Here is a 16,130-nt window from a genome sequence, read left to right on the forward strand (position 1 = left end):
CTTCAATCTGGCCTCTGGCCTCTCCACTCCACTGAAACTGCCCTCAGGAAAGTCTGCAATGACCTCCTCTTGCTGCCAAATCCAAGGGCCACAACTTTCTGCTTATTATCCTTGACCTCTCTACTGCTTTTGATACTGTAGACCGGGCTGCAGTTATGTGACCGGCGGTCAGGAGACCGCCGGTCACAATACCTCCACCAACATCTCACCCGCTGAAAATCCCAACAGTTGGCATGCCGACTAAAAAAGGGACTATTCCCACTCGTGGGTGTCCACGACACCCATAGAGTGGGAATAGAACCTGTGGCGAGCTCAGCTCGCCACCGAACCCACAGCGCGGCGAGCACAGCAAGCCCGCAAGGGACTTAGTTCCGCTCGCCCCCCTGTCGGCATTCTGCGACCGGGATCCCGGCGTCGGGATGCTGATCGCCGGGATCCCAGCCGCCGGTAAAGCCTACCCAACCCCTGTGGACCACCCGCTCCTCCTACAAATCCTTCACTCCCTTGGTCTGCATGATACTGTTCTCGTGCCTCTCTGACTATTCAGTCTTTGCCTCCTTAAATGACTCCACCCTCCATTTCCACTAACCGTGGTGTACCCAAGGTTCTGTTCTTGGACCTCTCCTGTTCTCTCTCTATACATCCTCTTTAGGTAAGCCCATTAGCTGTTTTGGCCTCAATTATCATCTCTATGCTGATGATACTCTCCTGACCTCTCCCCTCTCTCCTTACTCGCATCTCCAACTGTCTGTGCTACCTCTTCTTGGATGTCCCAGCTCTTTCTTAAACTGTACAAGTCAAAAATGGAGCTGCTCATCTTCCCACCCTCCCGTAAAACCTCACTTCCCATAATTTCATAATCTATTGATGACACAACTATTTCCACTAGCCCACAAGTATGCTTCCTTGGCGTTATCTTTGACTCCTCCCTCTCTCTTAAACCATACATTCCTCTTCCATTTACATCTCTGACCTTATCTCCCTTTAAATTCCCAATCGTCCTCTTCGCGCCGCAAATGCTAGCCGCCTCTACTGCCAACTGATTACTTTTCTCCCATTCCTGCTTCTAAGATTTTGCACATGCTACTCCCTATCTCGGGACTTCTGACTTTCCACCTCTCTACAAAACTTCAAACGGACTTACAAGACTCACTTTTCATCAAACCCAGTCATCTCTCATCCTAAGCCTGTTTAATACTCACTATCTACCCCATCTGGGTCACTCTTGTCTGTCTACCCCTCCATTTACAATGTAAGCGCTCACGAGCAGGGCCCTCTTCTATCATGTGCTTTCTCTATCGTCCTAGTGGATGCTGGGGTTCCTGAAAGGACCATGGGGAATAGCGGCTCCGCAGGAGACAGGGCACAAAAAGTAAAGCTTTAGGATCAGGTGGTGTGCACTGGCTCCTCCCCCTATGACCCTCCTCCAAGCCTCAGTTAGATTTTTGTGCCCGGCCGAGAAGGGTGCAATCTAGGTGGCTCTCCTAAAGAGCTGCTTAGAAAAGTTTAGCTTAGGTTTTTTATTTTACAGTGAGTCCTGCTGGCAACAGGATCACTGCAACGAGGGACTTAGGGGAGAAGAAGTGAACTCACCTGCGTGCAGGATGGATTGGCTTCTTTGGCTACTGGACATTAGCTCCAGAGGGACGATCACAGGTACAGCCTGGATGGTCACCGGAGCCTCGCCGCCGGCCCCCTTGCAGATGCTGAAACGAGAAGAGGTCCAGAATCGGCGGCAGAAGACTCCTCAGTCTTCTTAAGGTAGCGCACAGCACTGCAGCTGTGCGCCATTTCCTCTCAGCACACTTCACACGGCAGTCACTGAGGGTGCAGGGCGCTGGGAGGGGGGCGCCCTGGGAGGCAAATGAAAACCTTTTTTGGCTAAAAATACCTCACATATAGCCTCCGGGGGCTATATGGAGATATTTAACCCCTGCCAGAATCCATTAAAGAGCGGGAGACGAGCCCGCCGAAAAAGGGGCGGGGCCTATCTCCTCAGCACACAGCGCCATTTTCCCTCACAGAAAGGCTGGAGGGAAGGCTCCCAGGCTCTCCCCTGCACTGCACTACAGAAACAGGGTTAAAACAGAGAGGGGGGGCACTAATTTGGCGTTAGAAATATATAAAAGATGCTATAAGGGAAAACACTTATATAAGGTTGTCCCTATATAATTATAGCGTTTTTGGTGTGTGCTGGCAAACTCTCCCTCTGTCTCTCCAAAGGGCTAGTGGGTCCTGTCCTCTATCAGAGCATTCCCTGTGTGTGTGCTGTGTGTCGGTACGTGTGTGTCGACATGTATGAGGACGATGTTGGGAGGAGGCGGAGCAATTGCCTGTAATGGTGATGTCACTCTCTAGGGAGTCGACACCGGAATGGATGGCTTATTTAGGGAATTACGTGATAATGTCAACACGCTGCAAGGTCGGTTGACGACATGAGACGGCCGACAAACAATTAGTACCGGTCCAGACGTCTCAGAAACACCGTCAGGGGTTTTAAAACGCCCGTTTACTTTAGTCGGTCGACACAGACACAGACACGGACACTGAATCCAGTGTCGACGGTGAATAAACAAACGTATTCCTTATTAGGGCCACACGTTAAGGGCAATGAAGGAGGTGTTACATATTTCTGATACTACAAGTACCACAAAAGAGGGTATTATGTGGGATGTGAAAAAACTACCGTAGTTTTTCCTGAATCAGATAAATTAAATGAAGTGTGTGATGATGCGTGGGTTCCCCCCGATAGAAAATTATGGGCGGTATACCCTTTCCCGCCAGAAGTTAGGGCGCGTTGGGAAACACCCCTTAGGGTGGATAAGGCGCTCACACGCTTATCAAAACAAGTGGCGGTACCGTCTATAGATAGGGCCGTCCTCAAGGAGCCAGCTGACAGGAGGCTGGAAAATATCATAAAAAGTATATACACACATACTGGTGTTATACTGCGACCAGCGATCGCCTCAGCCTGGATGTGCAGAGCTGGGGTGGCTTGGTCGGATTCCCTGACTAAAAATATTGATACCCTTGACAGGGACAGTATTTTATTGACTATAGAGCATTTTAAGGATGCATTTTCTATATATGCGAGATGCACAGAGGGATATTTGCACTCTGGCATCAAGAGTAAGTGCGATGTCCATATCTGCCAGAAGATGTTTATGGACACGACAGTGGTCAGGTGATGCAGATTCCAAACGGCACAAAGGTGTATTGCCGTATAAAGGAAGAGGAGTTATTTGGGGTCGGTCCATCGGACCTGGTGGCCACGGCAACTGCTGGAGAATCCACCGTTTTTACCCTAAGTCACATCTCTGCAGAAAAAGACACCGTCTTTTCAGCCTCAGTCCTTTCGTCCCTATAAGAGTCATATCTGCCCAGGGATAGAGGAAAGGGAAGAAGACAGCAGCAGGCAGCCCATTCCCAGGAACAGAAGCGTTCCACCGCTTCTGCCAAGCTCTCAGCATGACGCTGGGACCGTACAGGACCCCTGGATCCTACATGTAGTATCCCAGGGGTACAGATTGGAATGTCGAGACGTTTCCCCTTCGCAGGCTCCTGAAGTCTGGTTTACCAAGGTCTCCCTCCGACAAGGAGGCAGTATGGGAAACAATTCACAAGCTGTATTCCCAGCAGGTGATAATCAAATTACCCCTCCTACAACAAGAAAAGGGGTATTATTCCACATTATATTGTGGTACTGAAGCCAGAAGGCTAGGTGAGACCTATTCTAAATCTAAAAAAATTTGAACACTTACAAAGGTTCAAATCAAGATGGAGTCACTCAGAGCAGTGATAACGAACCAGGAAGAAGGGGACTATATAGTGTCCCGAGACATCAGGGATGCTTACCTCCATGTCCAAAATTTGCCCTTCTCACTAAGGGTACCTCAGGTTCGTGGTACAGAACTGTCACTATCAGTTTCAGACGCTGCCTTTGGATTGTCCACGGCACCCCGGGTCTTTACCAAGGTAATGGCCGAAATGATGATTCTTCTTCGAAGAAAAGGCGTCTTAATTATCCCTTACTTGGACGATCTCCTGATAAGGGCAAAATCCAGGGAACAGTTGGAGGTCGGAGTAGCACTATCTCGGATACTGCTACAACAGCACGGGTGGATTCTAAATATTCCAAAATCGCAGCTGATCCCGACGACAAGTCTGCTGTGCCTAGGGATGATTCTGGACACAGTCCAGAAAAAGGTGTTTCTCCCGGAAGAGAAAGCCAGGGAGTTATCCGAGCTAGTCAGGAACCTCCTAAAATCAGTGCATCATTGCACAAGGGTCCTGGTAAAGATGGTGACTTCCTACGAAGCAATTCCATTCGGCAGATTTCACGCAAGAATTTTTCAGTGGGATCTGCTGGACAAATGGTCCGGATCGCATCTTCAGATGCATCAGCGGATAACCCTATATCCAAGGACAAGGGTGTCTCTCCTGTGGTCGTTACAGAGTGCTCATCTTCTAGAGGGCCGCAGATTCGGCATTCAGGATTGGATGCTGGTGACCACGGAGGCCAGCCCGAGAGGCTGGGGAGCAGTCACACAAGGAAAAAATTTCCAGGGAGTGTGATCAAGTCTGGAGACTTTTCTCCACATAAATATACTGGAGCTAAGGGTAAATTTATAATACTCTAAGCTTAGCAAGACCTCTGCTTCAAGGTCAGCCGGTATTGATCCAGTGGGAAAAACATCACGGCAGTCGCCCACGTAAATAGACAGGGCGGCACAAGAAGCAGGAGGGCAATGGCAAAAACTGCAAGGACTTTTCGCTGGGCGGAAAATCATGTGATAGCACTGTCAGCAGTGTTTCATTCCGGGAATGGAAACTGGGAAGCAGACTTCCTCAGCAGGCACGACCTCCACCCGGCAGAGTGGAAACTTCATCGGGAAGTTTTCCACATGATTGTAAACCGTTGGGAAATACCAAAGGTGGACATGATGGCGTCCCGTCTGAACAAAAAACGGGACAGGTATTGCGCCAGGTTAAGAGACCCTCAGGCAATAGCTGTGGACGTTCTGGTAACACTATGGATGTACCAGTCGGTGTATGTGTTCCATCCTCTGCTTCTCATACCTAAGGTACTGAGACTTATAAGACGTAGAGGAGTAAGAACTATACTCATGGCTCCGGATTGGCCAAGAAGGACTTGGTACCCGGAACTTCAAGAGATGCTCACAGAGGACTTATGGCCTCTGCCGCTAAGAAGGGACTTGTTTCAGCAAGTACCATGTCTGTTCCAAGACTTACCGCAGCTGCGTTTGACGGCATGGCGGTGGAACGCCGGATCCTAAGGGAAAAAGGCATTCCGGAAGAGGTCATTCCTACCCTGGTCAAAGCCAGAAAGGAGGTGACCGCACAACATTATCACCACATGTGGCAAAAATATGTTGCGTGGTGTGAGGCCAGAAAGGCCCCACGAAGAAATTTCAACTCGGTCGATTCCTGCATTTCCTGAAAACAGGAGTGTCTATGGGCCTCAAATTGGGGTCCATTAAGGTTCAAATTTCGGCCCTGTCGATTTTCTTCCAGAAAGAAGTGGCTTCAGTTCCTGAAGTCCAGAAGTTTGTCAAGGGAGTATTGCATATACAACCCCCTTTTGTGCCTCCAGTGGCACTGTGGGATCTCAACGTAGTTCTGGGATTCCTCAAATCACATTGGTTTAAAACCAGTCAAATCTGTGGATTTGAAGCATCTCACATGAAAAGTGACCATGCTCTTGGCCCTGGCCTGGACCAGGCGAGTGTCAAATTGGTGGTTTTTTTCTCAAAAAAGCCCATATCTGGTTGTCCATTTGGACAGGGCAGAGCTGCGGACTCGTCCCCAGTTCTCTCCCTAAGGTGGTGTCAGTGTTTCACCTGAACCAGCTTATTTTGGTGCCTTGCGCCTACTAGGGACTTGGAGGACTCCAGGTTGCTAGATGTTGTCAGGGCCCTGTAAATATAGGTTCCAGGACGGCTGGAGTCAGGAAAACTGACTTGCTGTTATCCTGTATGCACCCAACAAACTGGGTGCTCTTGCTTCTAAGCAGACTATTGCTAGTTGGATGTGTAATACAATTCAGCTTGCACATTCTGTGGCAGGCCTGCCACAGCCAAAATATGTAAATGCCCATTCCACAAGGAAGGTGGGCTTATCTTGGGCGGCTGCCCGAGGGGTCTCGGCTTTACAACTTTGCTGAGCGGCTATTTAGTCAGGGGCAAACACGTTGGTAAAATCCTACAAATTTGATACCCTGGCTAAGGAGGACCTGGAGTTCTCTCATTCGGTGCTGCAGAGTCATCCGCACTCTCCCGCCCGTTTGGGAGCTTTGGTATTATCCCCATGGTCCTTTCAGGAACCCCAGCATCCACTAGGACGATAGAGAAAATAAGAATTTACTTACCGATAATTCTATTTCTCGGAGTCCGTAGTGGATGCTGGGCGCCCATCCCAAGTGCGGATTATCTGCAATACTTGTACATAGTTACAAAAATCGGGTTATTATTGTTGTGAGCCATCTTTTCAGAGGCTCCGCTGTTATCATACTGTTAACTGGGTTCAGATCACAGGTTGTACAGTGTGATTGGTGTGGCTGGTATGAGTCTTACCCGGGATTCAAAATCCTTCCTTATTGTGTACGCTCGTCCGGGCACAGTATCCTAACTGAGGCTTGGAGGAGGGTCATAGGGGGAGGAGCCAGTGCACACCACCTGATCCTAAAGCTTTACTTTTTGTGCCCTGTCTCCTGCGGAGCCGCTATTCCCCATGGTCCTTTCAGGAACCCCAGCATCCACTACGGACTCCGAGAAATAGAATTATCGGTAAGTAAATTCTTATTTTTTCTTCTATTACTTAGACTCTCTCCTACATCATACTCCTTACAACGGCACCTAGTCCTCAGTTTCGGACACCCTAATGCTTATTTCAGTGTCATGTGCATTGATGCAGCTATGTTTATATACCATGTACTTGTCCTACTGTACATTGTCTTGTACTGTAAGTCACTGTTTCTCTTGTTTTTGTTCATTTGTTTATTTGCATTGTTAGGTGTGATGCCATATAAAGGATGATGATGATGATATTAAGCCATACTGCTTGCCACATATAACTATATATTGGAACTGGCACCATATGACCCAGTGGTTTGTCATAATTGAGCACAGTGCCAGGGAATGATCATGTCGAAATCAGTAATAATCACGGATATCCTTAAAACCTGGTCTGTTGAGACGGACTTTAGGAAACTCTGACATAGCATCTTTTTCAAGCCACAGTCGCATACCAAGAGTTGACGTGTACTTGGTTTTAGGATTAGCACTCCTCTCACAATCCTGACAATGTAAATGGTGGGATTTTTTCACAGAGTAGCATCTTTTTCGCACTGGTATAGAATGCAAATGCCCTATTGGTGTAACTTGTGGTTTTATATAATATATCCATATAGTACACATTAAAAAAAAATTGCTGAATATTTTATTCATTAGTTTATTATTTTTTATTATAATTCAGGAATATTAAATATTTAGAATGTATGTGCCACTTGCCTTGCTACAAAGTATAACCGAGTTACACAGTGCTATTAATACTTTTTTTCCCATGAGTGTTCACATGGCTGGATAACCTCTTTAATGACAGCAGCTAATTTAATTCATATTTATAAAATCCATTAGTATACTTACTGTATATAACAGCCTCCATTTGCTATATCTCTCTTTTACTATTAAGTGCAGGACCAGTCCCACTCATCCTTAGCACTGAAGGCTATATTCTCTTTTTTGACTTTTTTTTCTTAAAGATTTAATGGTGCATACATACTGTACCCTCTATACTACCTGCAACAGTTTGCTATATAAACTATCGTGCTTCTGATTTGATTTTTTTTAATGTGGTGGTGGCCATAATTAGTCCTTGGGGAACCTGCTCTGGCATGCCATGTTGCCAACATCCTGAAGTATTAGCCAAGTAATGCAAATTACTCTATTCAAAAGGAGATAATGCCAAAATGCGGAGGATGCTTGGCCGGAACAATAAAGGCACATAAGGCCCAAATACACGGGAGAGATGTGTGCTGAGCGAACCGCTCAGCACACATCTTTCCCGCCGCTCAGCACAGCGCGATGTGTGCTGAGCGATGCGGGGAAGGACGGGGGGCCGCTCATTTCACCCATCGGGTGAAATGAGCGACGTGCTAGATTGGCCTGCATGCAGGCCAATCTAGCACCGGCGATAGCGATGTGTGGGACCGCGCATCGCTATCACTGAGGGGGGTACACACGAGTGATCTGTGCTTAAATTCTAAGCAATCTAGTCAGATTGCTTAGATTTTAAGCATGGATCTCTCCGTGAGTACCCCCCTTTATACATGGGGTCCTAGCTGGTAATAAAAAAAGGTTGTGTCCTTTTGCTTAATGCAATAGATAAGCTACACTATGGGGTATATGCAATTGCGGTCGAATTCCCGAAAATGTCAAAAAACGGGACATTTTCGTCAAAAAAAAAAAATCGACAATGCAATTCAGACTTTTTGAAATTCGACATTTGTCAAATTCCACATTTCTGCAATGGTACAAATGCGGCATTTCGACAAAAGTATATTCAATTGAAGATTGTAAATTCGACATCAGTGCTTTTAGACAGTAAATTCGTCATTTTCAATCCACCACACTTTGCTGGCGGAATCTAATAAAAAAATTTAAAAACATGTATTTTTTTTTTTTTTTATTGGTAATAGCATATCTATTTATATTAGAGGGGATTAGGTACTTGGTTTGTCTATTTAGGAGGCACAAGTATTATTTATATATTTTTAAAAATATATATATATATATTTTTTTTTTTAATGGAATGGGGTAAAAATCCGGGGGGGAAAATGCGTGGGGTCCCCCCTCCTAAGCATAACCAGCCTCGGGCTCTTTGAGCCGGTCCTGGTTGCCAAAATACGGGGGGAAAAATGACAGTGGCGCTTCCTGATTGGCTGAAGGGACCTTCTGTGACAGGAGTCACGTGGGGTCTCTGCAGTCGGGGAAAGGGGTCCCATGTGTAAACATGGGACCCCTTTCAGTCCGTCTGGTTCGGGTAAATGCGTTTTTTTGTTTTGCCAAGTACGTGGATTACAATAAAAGAACTGGACATTGGATCAGGTGAGTATAATTTTATTTTCAGGTACCCCGGACGTCGACATTGGAGACGTGGCCAGAGTTGGCGTGTCAACATAGGTAAGTATGTGTGTCGGCATGTATGTAATAAAGTTATACTTTCACGGTGTCTGTGTCCTGTTTTTATTTGGGTATTTTTTTTGCAGTAGAACTACAGGTACCAGCGGGCCCGTTTCCCCCCCGCATGCTGGTACTTGTGGTTCTAAAAGTACCAGCTTGCGGTGGAGGTTTGCTGGGACTTGTAGTTCTTCTGCAAAAAACAATATTCTTTCATTTTTACACATGGCTATCAGCCCCCCATCCGCAGCCCTTGGATGAGGGGGGGACAGCCTCGGGCTTCACCCCTGGCCCTTGGGTGGCTGGGGGGGGGGGGACCCCTTGATTGAAGGGGTCCCCACTCCTCCAGGGTACCCCGGCCAGGGGTGACTAGTTGGGTATTTAATGCCACGGCCGCAGGGAGCAGTATAAAAGTGTCCCCCGGCTGTGGCATTATCTGTCCAGCCCGAGGCTGGTTATGCTTAGGAGGGGGGACCCCACGCAATTTTTTTTCTGGTTTTTTACCGTTTTTCAAACATTTTTAAAAATCTAATCAAAATCCGTCAAATCGCCCGTTTTTCGACAGCGGGACGGTCGAATTCTTTTTTATTGAATATGTCGAATTCCGGCACCCACCTGACGGAATTCGACGGTCGAATTGTGTCGAATTTAAAAACGGGTGAAAAAGTGCCGCAATTCGCCCGGAATTGCATATACCCCTATGTGTCATTAACATAAATATCAAGGTTAGGGTACACAGAAATGTTTACTTCTAAGTATTAAAATGACTAGACATTGCACGTTACCTGTGTCCACTTGTGATTGTCACTGGTGATGGCATGTATGTCAGAGACTAGCGTCTGGGAAAGAGAAACAGATGCACATAAGCAAGTTATGTAGGGAAGAGAGTAACATTGCATAAAATAAAATCAGCTGTGTCTGTGATAATGCACCTGCCTTTTATTAGTGTAATGTGATGTATGGTTTCATGTTGAGAGGTCAGCAAATACTTAGAAATGTGAAAAGTATGGGGGAAAAATGCACTTATTATATCACTAATAGCAAAATAAAGGTGCTCTCTGAAGTGGAGTGGTATATAAGGAGACACATTTATGTGGAGACTGTCTGTAAAATAGCTCTCTTACAACCCAACAACCTACTGACAATGGGGGTCATTCCGAGTTGATCAGTAGCTGCTTTCGTTTGCTGCACAGCGATCAGGCAAAAAAATCGGCGCTTCTGCGCATGCGGCGCAGTGCGCACGCGCGTCGTACTATTAAAACGAACTGTGTAGTTTCACACAGGGTCTAGCGAAGCTTTTCAGTCGCACTGCTGACCGCAGAGTGATTGACATGAAGTGGGCGTTTCTGGGTGTCAACTGACCGCTTTCAGGGAGTGTTCGGAAAAACGCAGGCGTGGCTGGGCGAACGCAGGGCGTGTTCGTGACGTCAAAACAGGAACTGAACAGTCTGAAGTGATCGCAAATAGGTTTGAAGCTAATCTGAAACTGCACAAAATTATTTTGTAGCCGCTCTGCGATCCTTTCGTTCGCACTTCTGCTAAGCTAAAATACACTCCCAGTGGGAGGCGGCATAGCGTTTGCACGGCTGCTAAAAACTGCTAGCGAGCGAACAACTCGGAATGACCCCCAATGTTTTATCACAGTATGTAGTGACAGAGTAACCACCTGTACATGGGGTCACCACAGGCTCATACAATGTCTCGCTTTCGGCTGATATTTAATGACACAACTGTTCTCCCACATCTGAAGCTATGTTACCCACTAATTCATACATCGCATCGAAGAACATACAGTATTCATTATACGCTTATATATCTCCGCAAAACTAATAAAAAAAATCTTTTTCAAATATTGGCACCATCCATCACTGCCTGCGCCAGTGCTGGAAATAAATGTTTCATTAATGGCACAAGTGGATGGTGCATTCCAAGATATATGAACTTATAGCAAGCATATGGTCAGGGTGAAGAGTGATAGGAAAAAATATGGCTTCACTCAAGCCAGTTTCCAGTAGACAAGAGAAATAATAGCCTCTTTATATACAGTACTACACTCTTTTTAAAAGTGGTCGTAGTGGGCCAGTATAAAGAGGAACTTCCACGATATGATTGTAAAACTACCAAATTCTATTCACTTACACTTGTCATAACGCTGCTTCCAAAATTTCCTCTTAATCCACTGTGGGCCAAGTCAAACTCAAATGTGTTGGGGGAAGGAAGGGGGGGGAGGAAGGGGGGGGGGGGGAGGAAGGGGGGGGGGGGGGGGGGGGGGGGAGAGGTATCTCCTGAGAGAAGAAGTGTATCTTGGGAGTAAGTGTGCTGGTGCCAAACTAAGACATTCGGGAGTATGTACCAGGGGGCTGATTCGGAGTTGTGTGCAAAGCGACAAAATCAAGTAACCTTACACTTTGGCTAAACCATGCTGCCCTGCAGGTGGGGCATAACCAAACTCAAATCTAGTTTGCAGCGCAAAAATAAAACTGGCCATTTGTGGGTTACATGCTAAAGCAGCCAGTATGCACCCTGCATGCAAAAAAAAATGTATCTGCACCCATGGCATCGCAACATAGGGCCTAATTCAGAGTGGATCGCAGCAGCACATTTTTTAGCAGTTGGGCAAAACCATGTGTACAGCACGGGAGGCAGATATAACATGTGCAGAGAGAGTTAGATTTGGGTGGGTTATTTTGTTTCTGTGCAGGGTAAATGCTTTATTTTAACACTGCAATTTAGATTTCAGTTTGAACATACCCCACCCAAATCTAACTCTCTCTGCACCACCTGCAGTGCACATGGGGGGTTATTCTGGGTTGATCGCAGCAGGAACTTTGTTAGCAGTTGGGCAAAACCATGTGCACTGCAGGGGAGGCAGATATAACATGTGCAGAGAAAGTCAGATTTGGGTGTGGTGTGTTCAATCTGCAATCTAAATTGCAGTGTAAAAATTAAGCAGCCAGTATTTACCCTGCACAGAAACAAAATAACCCACCCAAATCTAACTCTCTCTGCACATGTTATATCTGCCTCCCCTGCAGTGCACATGGGTTGCCCAACTGCTAACAAAGTTTCTGCTGCGATCAACTCAGAATTAGGCCCAAGGTTTTACCTAACTGCTAACAAATTTGCTGCTGCAATCAACTCTGAATTAGGCCCTTAGTTTGTTACAGATACAAAGTTACTTGCTTTTTTGCTTTGCTCAGAGCCACGTGTGCTTTATAGAAAAACCTCCACTTATTTACAAGTCTACTGGGTCCTACGGCTCAGAAACAACCACAATTCCAATAATATTCTGATAGTGTTCACTCTAGGCTGTTTTAGCAGGGCGCCGCGCTCTGCCCGATTTTATTAAGGCAAAACCCGCCCTGCCCTTTCAGCGGCGCCCTGCTAAACAGCCTGCCTGCTTCCTGCTCTCCCAGCGTGTATAGTGACGCCATCAGACGCGTGCACAAGTGCCCCCACAGACCGGCGCCCTGCCCTCAAAAATTCATAGGGGAACACTATTCTGAGCAAACCTGACTGTAGACAGATATAAAACCAGTCAGGTTTCTCTTGTCAAACCTGACTGTAACCTTATTGGTCATTCTGACAGATGTACGTGGAAGATAACACCACTTACTGACTGTGGGCCTAATTCAGACCTGACTGCTGTGCTGCAAATTACACTGTCCTGCGATCAGATAGTTGCCACCCAGGGGGAGTGAAAATTCTCCACATGCAAGTGTGCGATTGCATGTGTACGCTGTACAAAAATTCCCTCAGTCAGTGGACAGCTGAGAACCCTTTTGCATCACACTCACCATCAAATGTTTTTTTCCCATTCTGTGCAGTCTGTGGTAGCTCAATACTGATCCTCCAAAGCGAAGAAATCGGGCTGATCGGGACCGGAGCGGACGTCACATACCCTCCCTGAAAACGCTTGGGAACGTCTGTGTTTTTCCTGACACTCCCAGAAAACCTCCAGTTACCACCCACCAACGTCTGCTTCATTTCAATCACCTTGCAAACACCTATGTGATCGAAATTTTCGCACCATCCTGTCACGGTTTCGCAACGAACATGCGCATTGCGGTGCATACGCAGTCGATAATCGTCCACTGTGAGATTTCGCACAACAGCGATCAGGTCTGAATCGGGCCCTGTATGTGTAGTTATCTTCTGATCGCAATAACTAGCCCTAGTCATGCCAGAGGTTGTCTAATTGGACACTGACCCATTTGGCTTGCCATTCCCTTGAATGACAGGAGGTGAGCAATTTGAACACTGTTTGCAGCATAGTGAGAAGTGACAATGCAATAAAACAGAGAGAAAATATCAGGATTTTGGTACTTACCGATAAATCCCTTTCTCCGATTCCACAGGGGCCACTGGAGTGTAGTTACAATGGGGAGATAGTAGGTGGTATTGGTAGCTGGCACTTTAAAAATTCTCACACTGTGGCTAGCTCCTCCCCTACTATCTCCCCTCCAAGCCAGTCTACGTTAAACTGTGCCCGAGGAGAGCTGTAATAAACAAACCGTAAGGTAGAGGAGGTTAACGACGCCCTGTAAACCAGGCGAACACAAACTAAACCTGGAACAGAACCTGACAAAAAACCAGGCTAGCCTGAACCCAACAAGCAGTCATATGGTGATCTGCAATCGTTAATCAAACAAAAATCAGGAGAAACAGCGCTGGGCGGGCGTCCAGTGGCCCCTGTGGAATCGGAGAAAGGGATTTATCGGTAAGTACCAAAATCCTGATTTCTCCTTCATCCACTAGGGGCCACTGGAGTGTAGTTACAATGGGGACGTCCCAGAGCTCCCAAAAAACGGGTGGGAAAGCGCTGAGAGTCCTGTAAAAACTGCTCGGCCAAACAGTGATGCAGAGGCCGTAAAAGTGTCAAACTTGTAGAATTTGACAAAACGAATGTCGGTTTGACCAAGTAGCCGCCCGACAAAATATTCATGGAGACCCCGCGGGCGGCTGCCCACGAAGGTCTTACAATGCGCGTAAAGCGCGCTGAATTGGAAAACGGAGGTTCCCTAGTAACCGCCAAGAAGACTGTCTGATGATCAGATGTATCCAACTGTCCAGCATATGCTGGGGCCCCGGCTATTTAGTACGGGAGCATCGTCCAGAGCAAAGAAGAAAAAACACTTCATCGAATAGCCTGAGACCTCTGTAGAGAGAGTTGACGAGCCCTGACAACATTCAGAGAGGATTGAAAACCACTAGTGTCAGATTTATATGAAAAATGGACCTCCCCTCTGGAAGAAACGACCGCTGAGGCCGAAGCCGAGCCCGGGGAGTTGCCAATAGAGTACTCCCTGAACAAGAGGCCGAACTTACGGCCGCTAGGCTAATCTCATTTGGAAGAAAAGCGAAAAAGGCAGAGACCTAAAATTCCGGTCAGTGTGGTTTGAAGCGCAGCGGAGCAAAAAACCTCCCAGAGAAACCAAAGATGAATGGTAACTGGAAGAAGGGGGAAAAACCCCCTTTTATCTTCATTATGTTCCATAAAGTTTTCCCAAAGTGGCAAAAGCGAGAAGAGGTAATAGACTTCTGAAATCGGAGCCCAGTAGGCCTAACCGAACTAGGGAACTCCTCCCTTCTGAGGTCTCGTGAACAGTCACACGGGTAACCGAAACCAGTGTAAAATTGAACAAGGAGAAAAAAAAGGAGCCTGTTGAAGTAGACAGTCCCGTCGAGGTAGGAGCCAAGGCTCCTCTACTGACAACAGGCGTATCTGTATCTTCAAGTCATGCGTGGCCCAACCAGCGCCACCGAGAGGACTAGCACGCATAATCCCCTCCTGTGTTACTGAACATGAAGTAGAAATAGAAAAGGAGGCAGGATAGAATAACCAGAAAACTCCCCGGAGCCCTGAGGGCCTCCACGGCTACTGCCGTCCGAGAGTAATAAAGGGTTAAAGAGTCAGTCAGAACGCCCTGAGGTCGATCCGAAATCTCCGCCCACAGCGGACCAGCTGACAAAACTCCGGGGCATGTTCCCTCACCCAGGAGTCTGACCTGGTGGCTTGATCTGGAAACAAGATTGTTGTCCCCCGTTCCGAGAGGAATGGAGGCGACCACTCATTACGTCGCAACTTGACTGAAGAAATAGAGTCTCTGGTGCCGAGGAATGAAAAAACCTCTGACGGACCGTGTTGAGAAACGTCTATGCGGAGCATAAATTGGATCTGTGTCGAATCAGAAGCTCGTGGATCCTCCGGATATTCAGAAGCCACCTAATGTACAGAGTGGGATAGTAGCAGTAAATTGTCCCATTAGGGAACCAACGTCACCCACTGCCCTTGAAAAAGAGTTATTCTGTTATCTTCCTAAACTCTGTGGGAGCGGAAGAGAGAAGAGTAAAGGACTTACAGTGAAAATGAGAATCCTGTTAAGGGGGAATCTGAGAAAAGCCTGTCCAACGGAAATCAGTAAACAGGCATCTCTGAAGACAAGGGACACGTAAAACTCCCTTTCTTGTTTAAACTAGCAATCACAGACTAAAAGGATTGTAAGGCCAGAATAGGCCTGTCCGAGCCACTTGGCTTCGGAACGTGAAAAGAAAACAAAGGCCTGAGAACTGTCCTAATTCAAATGATATGTGTAAAACAGGGATCAACACCCTTTGCGGTTAGAAACCTATGGAGCGCAGCCTGCAGTATGACTCTCTTGTCATCGTAAATCAGCCGACCCATGCCGAGGGACTCCTGAGACGGTTGTAACCGCCCAAGCCTTCTCCCATCGACCTGCGCCTACCCTGGGACCCTGCAGGTGTAATGGGTGTATAGGATGACATAAAATCAGACTGGACTGAGGATGTTGAACCTCTGCTTCAGCCTTTTTACCCTGAGAAACCCTGGCGACGAAGATATCACCCGTGTGGAGTCAAAAACCTGAAAGGGCACGAAACAATCTAAAGGGAAGACCAGTAAAGGTCTGTCTT

The 16,130-nt window shown here is 47.0% G+C and overlaps 1 protein-coding gene across 5 annotated transcripts in view; it reads right to left on the minus strand.

Moving 5' to 3' along the window:
* SUPT20H (SPT20 homolog, SAGA complex component) overlaps positions 1–16,130 on the minus strand; it is a 179,133-nt gene that overhangs the window by 122,687 nt on the left and 40,316 nt on the right. For all 5 annotated transcript variants that reach the window (XM_063951846.1, XM_063951849.1, XM_063951847.1 and 2 more), the window contains one exon: positions 9,983–10,036. In XM_063951846.1, the coding sequence (XP_063807916.1) occupies positions 9,983–10,036 (54 nt within the window). The remainder of the gene's footprint in view (positions 1–9,982; positions 10,037–16,130) is intronic.

Source organism: Pseudophryne corroboree, chromosome 2 (genome assembly GCF_028390025.1).
Source record: "Pseudophryne corroboree isolate aPseCor3 chromosome 2, aPseCor3.hap2, whole genome shotgun sequence".
Taxonomy (NCBI): domain Eukaryota; kingdom Metazoa; phylum Chordata; class Amphibia; order Anura; family Myobatrachidae; genus Pseudophryne; species Pseudophryne corroboree.